Genomic DNA, 13,929 nt, shown 5'->3' on the forward strand with positions numbered 1-13,929 from the left:
CGTGACCGGGGCTAGAGAGGGGGTTGGAGGCAGCAAGGGCAGGGAGCAGGTCTTGGCCAGCAGGGCCCACAAGAGCCGGGGCCCACCAGGTTTTTTCCCTGTGTCCTGCTGGCCCAGTCTGACCCTGGAAATAGTCCCCTGCCAAACCGAACAACTTTTAACTTCATCTTTTTATCGATTACTCCTATGAATGTATATGTGGTCCTCACATTCTGAAGCAAAGGCACTGGGGAATGATAACTCTTAGTAATGCCAAAAGTAATCTCATTAGAAATGATCTGATCCCATGTTTTTGTATAGTTGACTATACCTTGTTTTCTTTCAACTAAGGAAGCCTCTGGTGTTTAACCACTTCTTCCTTCATGCAGAAATAGAGAATTATTTTGTTCCTTACGCACATTATAACCCAGGGTATGCTGAGCCATTGACTTTAATGGCAAGACACATGAGATGGATTTCAGGCAGAAAATGCACCCGTGAGCATTTTTTTGGCCAAAATCCCCCATGTATGCAATCACAGGTGCTGGCATTGAATTCAGTGACTACCTGCCAATATTGTTCCACAGGTTCGAGCAGTATTGGCATTTTCTCTGGCAGGGTTTAGCTTAACGGAGCCAGTGAAACCTGTTCTCAACAGGCATTTGCGTATAAAGCAATGGTAACACAGAGCAGCGTGACAGGGGCAGGCAGTTGGGTTTAAACTTAGGGAAAACGTCACAGACTCCCAATGAATTAAAAAAAACAAGATAAATTATATTGACCACCAATGAACTGACTGACTCAATAGCACATTAAGTAATGAAACTATTTATATGAACTACTTATTATAGAGTAACATCAGCTGATTATTTGGGGGTCTATTTACTGCTTATTGATCTTCTACAGGAACTTTTCAGCAGTGTCCTAAGACCTAAACATTGGGAACAAGATTTTTTCCATAAACATTTATCGCAGCTGCTTAGCAGTCAATAAACCACTTGCCTCCTATAGTTCTTGAGACTCCTCCAGTTTCAGGGTCTGTTTCCTCTATAGTTACACGTCTGATTTTTAATCTGATATGGGATCTGTTATCTGGAAACCCATTATCCAGAAAGCTCTGAATTACAGGAAGGCCCATAGACTCAATTTTAATAATATAATTGAATTTTTTTTAAATGGTTTTCTTTTCTCTGTAATAATAAAACAGTGCCTTGTGTTTGATCATAACTAATTTATAATTAATCCTTACTGGAGATAAAACAATCCTATTGGGTTTATTTAATGTTTAAATTATTTTTAAGCAAACTGAAGGTATTCATAATGACCCTTTATCTGGAAAAGCCCTGGTCCTGAGCATTCTGGATAACAGGTCCAATAGATGTACAATGATTTTTAGGTCTGTATCCCTAGCAAAACTTACCTAACTTCTAGTTCATCTTTTGTGTAGCACAGACAAGACGTGGCCAATAATTTTATACTACATGCGTGTGTTCATGTGGTGGGGTGCCAGACAAGCAACTACTGCAGGGACTTAATAGTTCTGATCGCAGCTATGATTGTGAGAATACAGAACTAAGACTGGCAGGGTCAGTAACAGATTGTAGTAAAAAAAAATCAGGAGGTGAATTATAGCTGTGTAAAAAAGCAAAGGCTAAGGCCTGCGGCATTCAGAGAAGGTAAAAATCCAGGACAAATGTCAACGTAAGGAAAACACAAATATGAAAGCACTACCAAATACTCTGACTAGAGAGAACTAGAACTGTCAGTAAGTCACTGTCTTGACAAGGTTTATTGTGGGAAACCTGACTGGGTCAGAGCTGAAATATAACCACTGCCAATATAACCACTGCCAAGAGTCAAGAAAATGCAGTTTTCCTCCTTAGCATCGATTTAAGAAAAAGGACCAGTAAGCAAAAAATCAGGGGCTGAAATCTCACCCAAGATAAATACTTAGACCCAAGTTCTTTGTTAAACAGGCTGAATGCTGCCATCTCCCAGCATAATGCAGCCAACTGTAGTAAAGCAATTTTATAAATAATCATTTTATAGTAGGGGCAACCTCACCCCTTAAAACACACTCATTGTAGCCTTTGGCTTGGCCTGTGGATCCCATGTACTGAGAGCCATAGTGAGTAGTCTTATAGCAGGTAGGGCTTGTTGATATTGGAAGTGTAACATCTGCAGAATAAAACAGAGAAAATGGATCTTGATGTGTTGCTGTAATAGTGGGCAGCGCAATTGTCTGATGTGAGCTGGAAAACACTGACATTCATTTAACAAAAGCGCATCATTTAGAGTTTTTAATTTCTAACAATGACATAGTTCAGGGGAGAAGCAGCAGCACATATAAATAAACTTAATTAAATGTGGCTTTATTTGATACAGTTTACTTCATTGGCCAAATCTAAATTAATCCTCATGTCTCGGCCTCATCCTCTGTGCTGATATGAAAGCCTTCGCCTTGATTAACGTCCCCATTGGCAATGGCAGTTACAGTTGGGAGGAGGAGGAGGACTGCAAATTGTTTCTTGATCAGGAACAACTACTGATGACTCAGGATTTAAAGCACTGGTAGCACTGCTTTTATGTAAAGATGTAGCTGGAAAAAAAAAGAGTAGTGATAACAATAAAATTGTAGCCTTTCAACATTCATTTTTAGATGGGGACAGAGACCCCTATTTAGAAGCTGGAAAGTGTCAGAAGAAGAAGGCAAATAATTTGTAAATTATAAAAAAGAAAACATGAAGGCCAATTAGAAAGATGAGTAGAATTAGCCATTGTATAACATACTAAAGGGCAATTTAACTTAAAGGGGTTGTCCACCTTTAAAATACCTTTGAGTATGCTATAGAGAGTGATATTCTGAAAGAATTTGCAGTTTTATTATTTGTAATTTTTGGGCTATTTAGCAGCTCTCCAGTTTGCAAGTTTAGCAACCTGGTTGCTAGGGTACAAATTATCCTAGCAACCACACACTGATTTGAAAAAGAGACTGGAATATGAATAGGAGAAGGCTTGAAGAGAAAGATAAATAATACAAAATTAGCAATAACAATACATTTGTAGCCTTAAAGGGATACTGTCATGGGAAAAACATTTTTTTTTCAAAATGAATCAGTTAATAGTGCTGCTCCAGCAGAATTCTGCACTGAAATCCGTTTCTCAAAAGATCAAACAGATTTTTTTATATTCAATTTTGAAATCTGACATGGGGCTAGACATTTTGTCAATTTCCCAGCTGCCCCTGGTCATGTGACTTGTGCCTGCACTTTAGGAGAGAAATGCTTTCTGGCAGGCTGCTGTTTTTCCTTCTCAATGTAACTGAATGTGTCTCAGTGGGACATGGGTTTTACTATTGAGTGTTGTTCTTAGATCTACCAGGCAGCTGTTATCTTGTATTAGGGAGCTGCTATCTGGTTACCTTCCCATTGTTCTTTTGTTTGGCTGCTGGGGGGGGGGAAAGGGAGGGGGGTGATATCGCTCCAACTTACAGTACAGCAGTAAAGAGTGATTGAAGTTTATCAGAGCACAAGTCACATGACTTGGGGCAGCTGGGAAATTGAAAATATGTCTAGCTCCATGTCAGATTTCAAAATTGAATATAAAAATATCTGTTTGCTCTTTTGAGAAATGGATTTCAGTGCAGAATTCTGCTGGAGCAGCACTCAGTGTCCTCAAAACAGGGGATTTTTTTTGAATTCCAGCCTTGAAGGCAAGTTTTAATTGCATAAAAACTAAGTATAGTGCCAAGTAGAGTCTCCTGTAGGCTGCCAGTCCACAAAGGGGCTACCAAATAGCCATTCACAGCCCTAATTTGACACCCCAAGGGACTTTTTCATGCTTGTGTTGCTCCCCAACTCTTTTTACATTTGAATGTGACTCACAAGTAAAAAAGGTTGGGGAACCCTGCTCTATAGCTTGAAAATTCCCCCTTCCTTTGTACTTGCTTTGTACTCCGATGCTCTTGCTAATTGTTTACCCAGCCCTTTCTTGCATCTGTCTCATATATGTGCCAGTACAACCACTTCAGGGAGAGAATGCCACAGTGTTACAACTCTCACCATAAAAAACCCTTCTGCATCATAATACACCGATACAACCTAGAATTATACCACACACCCCTTAAAAATATACAGCTCCTAGTTATCATCTTGAGACCCTTAGAAGGTCCTAGGGTTGAATGAAACAAAATTCATAAATGGAACACAAATTCACCAAAGTAGCATTTTTGAAGTATAATAAAGATCCCATTATACATCTAAATATTACTATATTAAATGTTTGCCATAGTCGCATATAATGTTGTTATGAATAACATACCATCTATGTCACATGAATTATTCAGAGGATTGTGTTAATTTAATTGTTTACTTCTGCAGTATGAATATTAAGTATCTCCACTTGGACTGTAGAGCTGCAAAATACCTTGGGTATATTTTTCCAGGTGGATGCAGCTATTAGAGCTCTAAAAGGCCCTGTTTTTGGGAGACTCTGTAGATATATCACAGAGCCCCCATATATTATCTTGTGACTAGGTCCCATAGGAAAAGCTGGGTTTCTAACAGCAGCTCTGCAGTAACAGATATCAGTAACCATTTAGGGATATACTTGTATTATTCCACCTCCAGTAGGCTGATCCTATCCTAGTCTCTGTGTCTGCAGTCTCTCAGCAGAGTCAGTGTATCGGTGTGCTGTTCCAAAGCTCAGTTCAATAGCTCCTGCTGGCTTTGCAGGTGTGCCAAATTAAATCATTTACTTAATTGTCTGCTTGAAATGCGCTCAGCTCTACGGCTCTTTGTTTATGGAAAACATTTGTATATTTCTGCTACGCATTTATGCAAAGACCTGAACTTCATCTGTATTCAGGTATGTGCCTGAAATCCAAACTGAACTACTGCAAAGAGCAATAGCACCATCTTTCTTATACTGTGTTAGGCCACCTACAGGCCTTGGGGTGTTGTTGAACTATAATTTCCACTCTGCCCCAACAGCCATTGAATGAGAAGTCTGCAGTTAGGCCATCTCTGCTCTGTTGCCTTTTCTACCCAAGCACTGTTTCTGCTGCATTGTGTCAAACATCTTGCAGCAACCAATACAGAACTGTTTCATTTCATTAATGTCCCGCTGAGCAAATACACAGGAACATTTCTCACTGCAGGATATGATATAGGCTGTGGTGCTTTGGCACAGGCAAGGAAACAAGGCAATGTGTCACACAGATCCAATGTATTAAACATAAGTAATACAATTCCAGAACAAGTCAAGCTCCACTTTAGAGTCATGATTGTCACCCTAAGGCTCTTCATTGGAAAGAGAAAAGAAGCCTGGGCTGGAGCTTGAGTGAACAAGACCATATATCATCTATAATGATATATGGCTCAATGGGGTACTCTGACTCTGTTCTAACTCCTGATGGGTTAATTTAGGCTTAGCTGGACCAGTCACAACCCCTGCAGATCATGAGCATGTGTTACATGGGACTCTTCTCTCAAGTGGGCCCCTTTCTGTACTGATGAAGGAAGGGCTAACCATGCCGACTTCAGACACACAGAACTTGATCTCACAATAACTTGGGCAAGAGTGTTTCTTGCAACAAAAAATTACTTTATTTTCTGTCTCTGGTACAATCTCTTTGGTGGTACTGCTCTGATAGTACAATGATAATTCAGACAATCTCATTACACTTAATATTACACAGACATAGTTTATGTAGACATCCAGAGGTACTACTTACCTCTAGGTAAGGCACTTGGTGATGCTCACAGTGGTCTCCTATTTCTGAGCCTAACTACTTGAGCTCCTGTAATGGCTGGTGACACCAGAGGGTACTAACTCCTCTGGTCTCTTGTGGGGAATTCTGGCTGCTTTTCTAACTAGTTCATGCAAATACGATACCTATCTTCCCAGCCTCTCCAAGTGTCCTGCCTGGTGTTTTGAAAAGAGGTCAGCACCTCTCCGATAATACAGTATAAGAACAATTACCAAACACTCGAAGGTTTGTGAAGTGTCTGATGAAGGGGTCCGCCCCCGAAAACGTTACATCACTGACCTGAATAAACACGGAGGGGTTCGCCCCTCTTTACAAGCCTTCGAGTGTTTAGTAATTGTTCTTATGCTATTATGCTATTATGCTGTTAACTATTACAAATCTTTCCTGCCACTGACTTCTCCTTCTGAGGCCTACCTCCACCTCTTCCAGTACCATTCACCCTCTCTGGCTCAAAGAGACTGAGTATATATTGACCTTTTCTAAAGATTAGGGGAACCTAACTCAGCTGGCAAACTGCTGAACTGCTAGGGAAATACTATGATCTGGGTAAAAAAAATAGCTGCAAAAAGGGAACTTTATGTTGACAGACTGATGTAAAGGGGAGGAAATCATTGTCCCTCCTACATAAAGAGAAGTGCTAGTCCCAAAACATTAGCATCACTATGGGCAAACCCTTACTGTACTCAAAGACTGAGCACAACACCCTAGCAGCTTGGGGGCTCTTGTTTGGCGCTGTTTGCAGGAAATGGCAACTGGAGATGCCATTCTCACACTTTACTTCATAGGTAATTTCTCATAAACGCTGTGTGCTTTGTACTACTGTTTAATCCCTATAGCTGGGGTCCCTAACCTTTTTTTTTACCCATGAGCCACACTCAAATGTAAAAACAACTTGGGAGCAACACAAGCATGAAAATGTTCCAAGAGGTGTCAAATAAGGGCTGTGATTTGCTATTTGGTGGCCTCTATATGAACTGGCAGCCAACAGGAGGCTCTGTTTGGCAGTACACCTCTTGTTTTGCCACCAAACTTGCCTCCAAGCCAGGAATGCAATAATAAGCCCCTGCTTTGAGGCCACTGGGGGCAACATCCAAGGGGTTGGAGAGCAACATGCTGGTTGGGGACCACTGCCCTATAGGATGCTTTTTAAATTGACATTAACCAAATTTTTTGATAACATATAAATAGTAGATGCAGAGGATTCGATTCAGTTATTTTCCAATATTACCATAAAAGTGTAGATGTTTTGTTTTTTTGATGCAGAGCATTTAATAAAAGAAGGATCTTTTATAAAGGTGAATGTAGGAGGCTTATGATACTGAGCATCATGCATTGCCGTCATCAGGAAAGAGGCTATAGTCTCCCTCAGCCTACTCTCTGACGTAGACAGTGCCGGATGAAAAAAGAACTCTGCTGCTAGTTTATCGACATTTATTTTTCAGTACAAACTCCACTAACTAGAGCAGCAGCTGAAGTGCTTTGGCTGCTGTGCACAAATCATCCATAGCCGCATTGCTATCTAGCGGGGGGGGGGGTTGTGAGTCCATATGTTTATTTTAAATGGAAATGTCCCTATTACCTCTTTAGGAAGAATGACAATAAGGCTGCTGCTGTGTTACATGTCTGCAGTTTGGGTGTGTGCTGAATATATAGTTCTCTTATTGTGTTCTCCAGTTTCAGTTCTGGGAGATATAGTTCAGTAATAATTTGTATATTCTGCACAATGAGGCGGGTATTTTAATTAAGAGAATTTATGTACCTGGAAATGTCCTGGAATGCAGACCGAATGCAGAGATATAACTAAATTTTTCGATGGCCAAAAAGCAGTTCTGAGTGGGGTCATTTATCACCAAAGACAGAGCAATCCTCTATTTCCCTAATCACAACCATATTTATTTCCCATTATTCTGAGTAACTGTGGCCTGTAACAGTGGCAGCTGCTCATAATTCTCCCCGGCCAGTGAAATGAAAGGGAAATTCTTTGTACAATTATGGGACCTGTTATACAGAATGCTCAGGACCTGGGGGTTTCCGGATAACAGATCTTTCCATAATTTGGATGTTAATACCTTAATTCTACTAGAAAAGCATGTCTTCCAATAAGGATTAATTATACCTTAGTTTGGATCAAGTACATGGTACTGTTCTATTATTACAGAGAAAATGGAAATCATTTTTAAAATGAGTCTATGGGAGATGGCCTTTCCGTATTTTGGAGCTTTCTGGATAACGGGTTTCCGAATAACGGATTCCATACCTGTATATGTTCCTCAACTAAATACTTATTCTTTCAGAGGAAGACCCTAACCATACTGCTCTAATTATTCCACATTAAATTTCTTCTGTCTTTTGCTGTTGTTGGAGGCAATTTGCTCTCCCTTGGAGCCCCCAGGAAAAGTCCCTTTACTCATTACTGTATCTCCCGTGTTCATTAGATCAATTGTACTGCAAATGAATATGCATGATGAGGCAAAGATGTACATGGGCTCAGATTGTTCCTTGAAGTACCCCCAGAATATTTGCTGTTGTCTCCAGCTGCACAAACAAGATCTGCTGAGCTCCATTTGTATTATATTCACAGCAACACATTTACATCTAAGCTTTCTGTGCTATAGTAATACGTGTAACAAGTGCTGTTGTGCTGTTATGTACTGCATGTATACACACTTGTCATCAATGTGCTGTTTTGTTTTTCTGTATTGTTTTTTGTTATTTGAATTTGTGTTGCCACAATGTTGTTTCGGCTGCAATTCAGACTGCATGTACATGAGTGTTTGCGGGTAATAATAATATATAATCATGTACAGTATACATACCTCCCAACTGTCCCTTTGTCGGAGGGACAGTCCCTCTTTTGACAGCTCAACCCGTAGTCCCTCATTTGTACTGGAAAGTCCCTATTTTCTCTGCACTGAACAGCCAGAAAAAGAAACGTTTCTAACTTAATTGGCTTTTAGCAGAGAGCACAGAACAACTAACAGGTGCAAATAAGAAACTTTGTAACAATTTTGAGACACAAAAAAAAAAGTTTAGATAAGGAGAATTATTTTCAAACTTTCATAACCTGCCAATTTTTTGTAAAATTAACATGGTAATTAGGGGATGTGGCCACAGAAAGGGGCGTGGCCAAAAAATCACTGAGCTACCTGCGAAAAAACTTTTTGTCCCTCTGTTTACTTCCAAAATGTTGGGAGGTATGCTGTACATATATATATAATGCTGTCTTAACTTTATATTTCTATAATCCTTCTTACACCCCATAGCAGGTTGGTAGTTGGCTTGGAAATCAAGGCCTTTACTCCAAGTCGCACGAACATTTCACTGGACCTTAGTCTTTAAATACCTACATACTGCAGTTATGCTGACTGCAATGTCCCCCATATAGAGGTTCTGTCTGGACAGGCAGGTCATTCCTATTTTCAGTTCATAGCTCTATGCGTGATTCTTTTCCCATTATCTATTATCTGAGCTCTTTCATGGTAGACTGTTTGCATCACTATTGCCCTTTTGTGCATGACCCTCTTTGGCTTTAACAATGGGCAGCCTGTCAGTTAGACAATGGCTGCTTAGGTAGGGTTAACACGGCAAACAGTGGAGTAACTAGATGTTACTGGGACCCACAGCAAATTAATTTAGGGCCCCAAACATATCCAGAGGTTGTCCTGTTCTACCAATAGATATTGAAATTGCTCATTATTTGGGCCTCATGGGGCCCCTTAAACCTCTGCAGGGTCTGCTTTCTCTATAGTTACACCCCTGACTGCAAATTTCACCTGCAAGAATAAAAGAATGCAATTTGTACCTCTTAACATAACCATTAGACAAATGGGAAAATAAAAGGTAAAGGCATAGTGTCCCAGCTGTACATCTGAATAGAAACAAAAAAACTAAAAATATGTGCAGTTCAGTTGAAAGAAAATTGAGATCTGAGAACTGAGATTATCGCCGTTAAGGGATATTTAGTCATAGTTATAAATGTAAGGCATGACAGTAGCTCTTTGTTGCTCGGATACACTTTACTAAGTAGTTGCTGGACTACAAATACCAGCATACATTAACATATTATCAAGGGTTAAAGCTTTCTGGGTGCAACATCATGGCGTATTCTTAAAGCAACAGTACTCCATAAAACTATTACCTGGAGCTCTCCTTGGTCTGATGCACCATTAAAATGCATAAGAATATTCCACTGAGCAGTGGCATAAGTAGATGTTACTGGGCCCCACAGCAAATCATTTTAGATTTTATCCAGGGCTTTTCCTGTTTTAACAATATGTATTAAAAATTGCTAATTAATCATGGCCCCTATACCTTCTGGGCCCCCCTGCAGACGCAGGGTCTGCTTCTTCTGTAGATACATCTCTTCCACTGAGAATCCCACATGATTTGTGTAGAGCAGCCTCCTTCAACTTTGTTACAGCAATTGGGAGCATTAAGCACAATTTTCCTGTAGCAGAACAACTAAACAGCAATATGTCCTCCATTTGATATTTGATTAAAATGTAATATAATGAAAGCTAAATAACAGAATAATCTTTATAATTATTACAAGAGCATGATGGCTAACATTACGCTAGTAAGGCACATTCTTATTGGTGAATTCTTTCCATCTTTTGTTCATCTACTACAGAGGAAAAGGAAGCACAGCGGGGCAGGTTTATGGCAATCAGCTGAAAGGCTGCAATTTTGGCATATCTAATGTATGTTCATAATTAACCCTACCCATGTCTGTATTTTGCTCCCCTTTTCTCTAGGTATCATGTTCATTATGTTATCCCATACGACGGAGACCAGTCGGTGGTAGACTCCTCAGAGAATTACTTTGTCACTGACAATGTAACAAAGCAGGAGATTGACCTGATGCTGGGACTCTTATTAGGATTTTGTATAAGTTGGTTCCTGGTCTGGATGGATGGGGTTCTGCATTACGCTGTTAGGACATGGCGGACCAGCAGACGTTATGGTAAGTCTACAGAGTGTTGCTTGCTTGGTTTGAGTAGCTGAGGCAAGAAGCTCATAGTAGATGATGCATTATAATAAGCAGTCACTATTACAAAGTGAAGTGCATGTATAAGTAAATATCATAATAATAAGTGAATCCATTGAGAAATGGCTGTAGTTTTAACAAGAAGGCAAAAGAGACTGTATATTTGAAAGCGGTGGCTTTATACTAGAGACCTAAACATTAAGCCTTTGTATTAAACTTGAACTGTCAAGCAGTTATTATTATATTAACATGGGTAATGTAATAAAAATGGCAACCAGATCTAGTAACCCATGGAAACCAGATATTGCCTTTCTAGAAGGTAGCCAGTAAATGATTATGATGTGTTACTAGACCTGCTTTAAATAGGGCTTTTACTACCAAGGTCATTTATACTCATCGCTTAATTTTTTTTCTCTTGCTATAGTTTGCTACAGCTTCAAGAAGGAACTCAAAAGTGCAAAGTAAAATTGCTTCCCCATACATCTAATAAAACCCCCAAGTGTACTGAGATACTGAGAAAATTGTTACTGATTTATCTTGTTGAGGATACAGCAGCTCTTGGACAAACTTTACCTTCATTTTCATAAACATATAGTGATTTTCCTATTAATATTGCCACCCTAGCTTCTAAACATGTCCCTTACTCAGTCTGACGTTAGGTTACAACTAGTCTAAGGTTTTGCTGATCCTCGGCTTTGTACTATTTAATACTAGGAGGCTGCTGTGCCAACTGGTTTGATAGTTATTGCCAATGTATTAGTCAATGTCACATCACCATCTTAAACAGGAAAACACCTACTGAAAAAATTCTATATTACCTTTTTTTGCCTTTGGGTTGTCTGACAAGATTTATCTCCCTGCCTGCACTTGTGCTTATTGGTGATGCCTATTGCCTAGCAAATGTTGAGTTGGTGAGTGTTTCCTTGCTTGTCTGTTCAGTACTGCAAGGCAGACCCGGAAAGACTCTACCATTGTGCCTTATTTAATTGTTCTTAGATGGGGTCAGTGACCCCCATTTGAAAGTTAGAAAGAGTAAAAAAAAAACACAAATAATTCAAAAACTATAAAAAAAGAAGAAACGAAGACCAATTGAAACGTTGCCAATGCTTAGAACTAGCTATTACATCCTAAAAGTTCATTTAAAGGTGAACTACTTCTTTAAAATGATACTAACATATACTACTATATAACTAATTACCTATTATTCCTGCAACATCATAAACTGCACCTAAGCCACCCCATCCTTGCTCTTGGAGCTTGGAGGCTGGTTCTGTCGCTTAGGCTAGGCTGGGGGTGGCACAGTTCTTCAGTAGGTTGAAATACTGGTTAAAGTAACTCTCCCTCTCTCTTAGTTAAGAAGTAAGATTTCTGTGCTGCAAAATTAGTATTAATCACATATTCCCTGTAGTTATAGGAACATAGCAGTATCTCTTGTATCCCTTTAACTTTAAGTATGGTCTGTGTTTAGTTAGAACAAAGTAATAAAAAGCATAGACTTTGAAAAGGTATATAAGGAAGCTTACCGCTTTCCATAAGGGGTCCGGGTGCTCCAAGCCCTCAGCAGGGGGAGAAAATGCATACAAAACAAGAAAAATAAAGCTGGCACTACTCCGACACCCCAAAAATATGATCAAATTGAGTAAAGTCCAGGAGTCTCAAAATATATGTAAAGTAGTACAAAAAAGCTTTATTGCATCTTGTATAAAAAATAAAAGCCTGACGCGTTTCGTGTCCACACAGGACACTTAATCATAGGCTAACTAATTAGTGTTACATACAAATATTTTGAGACTCCTGGACTTTACTCAATTTGATCATATTTTTGGGGTGTCGGAGTAGTGCCAGCTCTATTTTTCTGGTCTGTGTTTAGCAACTTTTCAGTTGGGATTCAATTTTTATTTTTCATTTTTTTATTCAATTGCCTATTACGTTTCATCCCAGATAGCAATCTAATTGGTTGCCGAGGACACTGATCCCGGCAACCAAAACCAGAACTTTGCAAGGTTTTAGTTTTGTTGTTTATTTCTTATCTTTCCATAGAAGCCATTTCACATCTTCCTTTAGAAAAAGCAGCGTCATAATGGCCTGTCTGGCGCAACTGAGACTGTAGCCTAAAGCCCCCCCCCTGTGTCCTCCCCGCCCCCCACCTGTCCAGCACTGCATATCTTATACTGCCTTTCTCTTTCTTGGCGGCTGTGAACAGGCGGAGGAGCGTCAGCAGCATCCATGTGCAATGGGTCTGGGTCGGTTGGGCCCATAAAAGCCTGCTGGTCCAGTTTGACCCTTAAGCTGGCCATAGACGCAAAGATTTGATCGTACGAATCCTTGATTCGTACAATTTGTGGACCGTGTGTGGAGAGTCCCGGCATTTTTCATCCGGCGGAGATCAGTCATTTTAAATTCTCTGCATGTATTGCCGATCGTACGATTTTCAGTGGGAGACTGTCACTAGCTTTGTCAGACATAACTTTCATACGATTGTTGTCAGGGGCAGAACATCGGCTGATCTGTTCTTTTACTACTTTATTTGATCTGAATGGTTAGTGGCAAGTCGTGGGATGGGGAACGAACGATTGGATCTTTGCATCTATGGGCAGCTTTAGAGTAGGAGTTGGCCTAGAGGTCAAGATCAGTCTGCTTTTGTGGGATCTCATTCTAGAGACCCTGGTATCTTGTGGCAGCTCCTTTTGACCATGGACAAGTCATAGTTAGTGACAATAATAAGCGGCTGCCTTGCTTGCTGTATAGCATTTTACATGCCATGGAAATGTAAAACACTCCCCTGTGTATATCATGCATATTTTTATATTAATGACTAATTATTACATTTTTCTAATTTCTGTATTTTTTTAAAGGAGATCCAAACTCAAAACATGAATTAATGTAAATTTAATCAGAGTGGTCTTATGAGCACACTTGCAGTTAATTAATTTTCTATTTTTAGTGGTTTCTATTTTTAGTGGCTAATGTCTGAGACATTAGCTGAGACAATTTTAGACTGCTAATAGGAGGTTGGTTGTTTTTTTTTTTTTTTAGCTCAATAGCTCTCTTTGGAGTGTCCCTAACTGTTTATGTGCTTTCTATGCACTTGAACCTAGGGTTGCTGACTCTCTGGGGCAGATTTAATAAAGGGCGAAGTCCGGTTTTCAGGGACTTTGCAGATTTACAAAAAGGCGCAGGCGTCCCTTCGCTA

The 13,929-nt window shown here is 39.7% G+C and overlaps 1 protein-coding gene across 3 annotated transcripts in view; it reads left to right on the forward strand.

The window, feature by feature from the left end:
* tmem240.L (transmembrane protein 240 L homeolog) overlaps positions 1 to 13,929 on the forward strand; it is a 66,410-nt gene that overhangs the window by 24,291 nt on the left and 28,190 nt on the right. For all 3 annotated transcript variants that reach the window (XM_018226025.2, XM_041569359.1, XM_041569358.1), the window contains exon 3: positions 10,504 to 10,712. In XM_018226025.2, the coding sequence (XP_018081514.1) occupies positions 10,504 to 10,712 (209 nt within the window). The remainder of the gene's footprint in view (positions 1 to 10,503; positions 10,713 to 13,929) is intronic.

Source organism: Xenopus laevis, chromosome 7L, assembly GCF_017654675.1.
Source record: "Xenopus laevis strain J_2021 chromosome 7L, Xenopus_laevis_v10.1, whole genome shotgun sequence".
Classification (NCBI taxonomy): Eukaryota; Metazoa; Chordata; class Amphibia; order Anura; family Pipidae; genus Xenopus; species Xenopus laevis.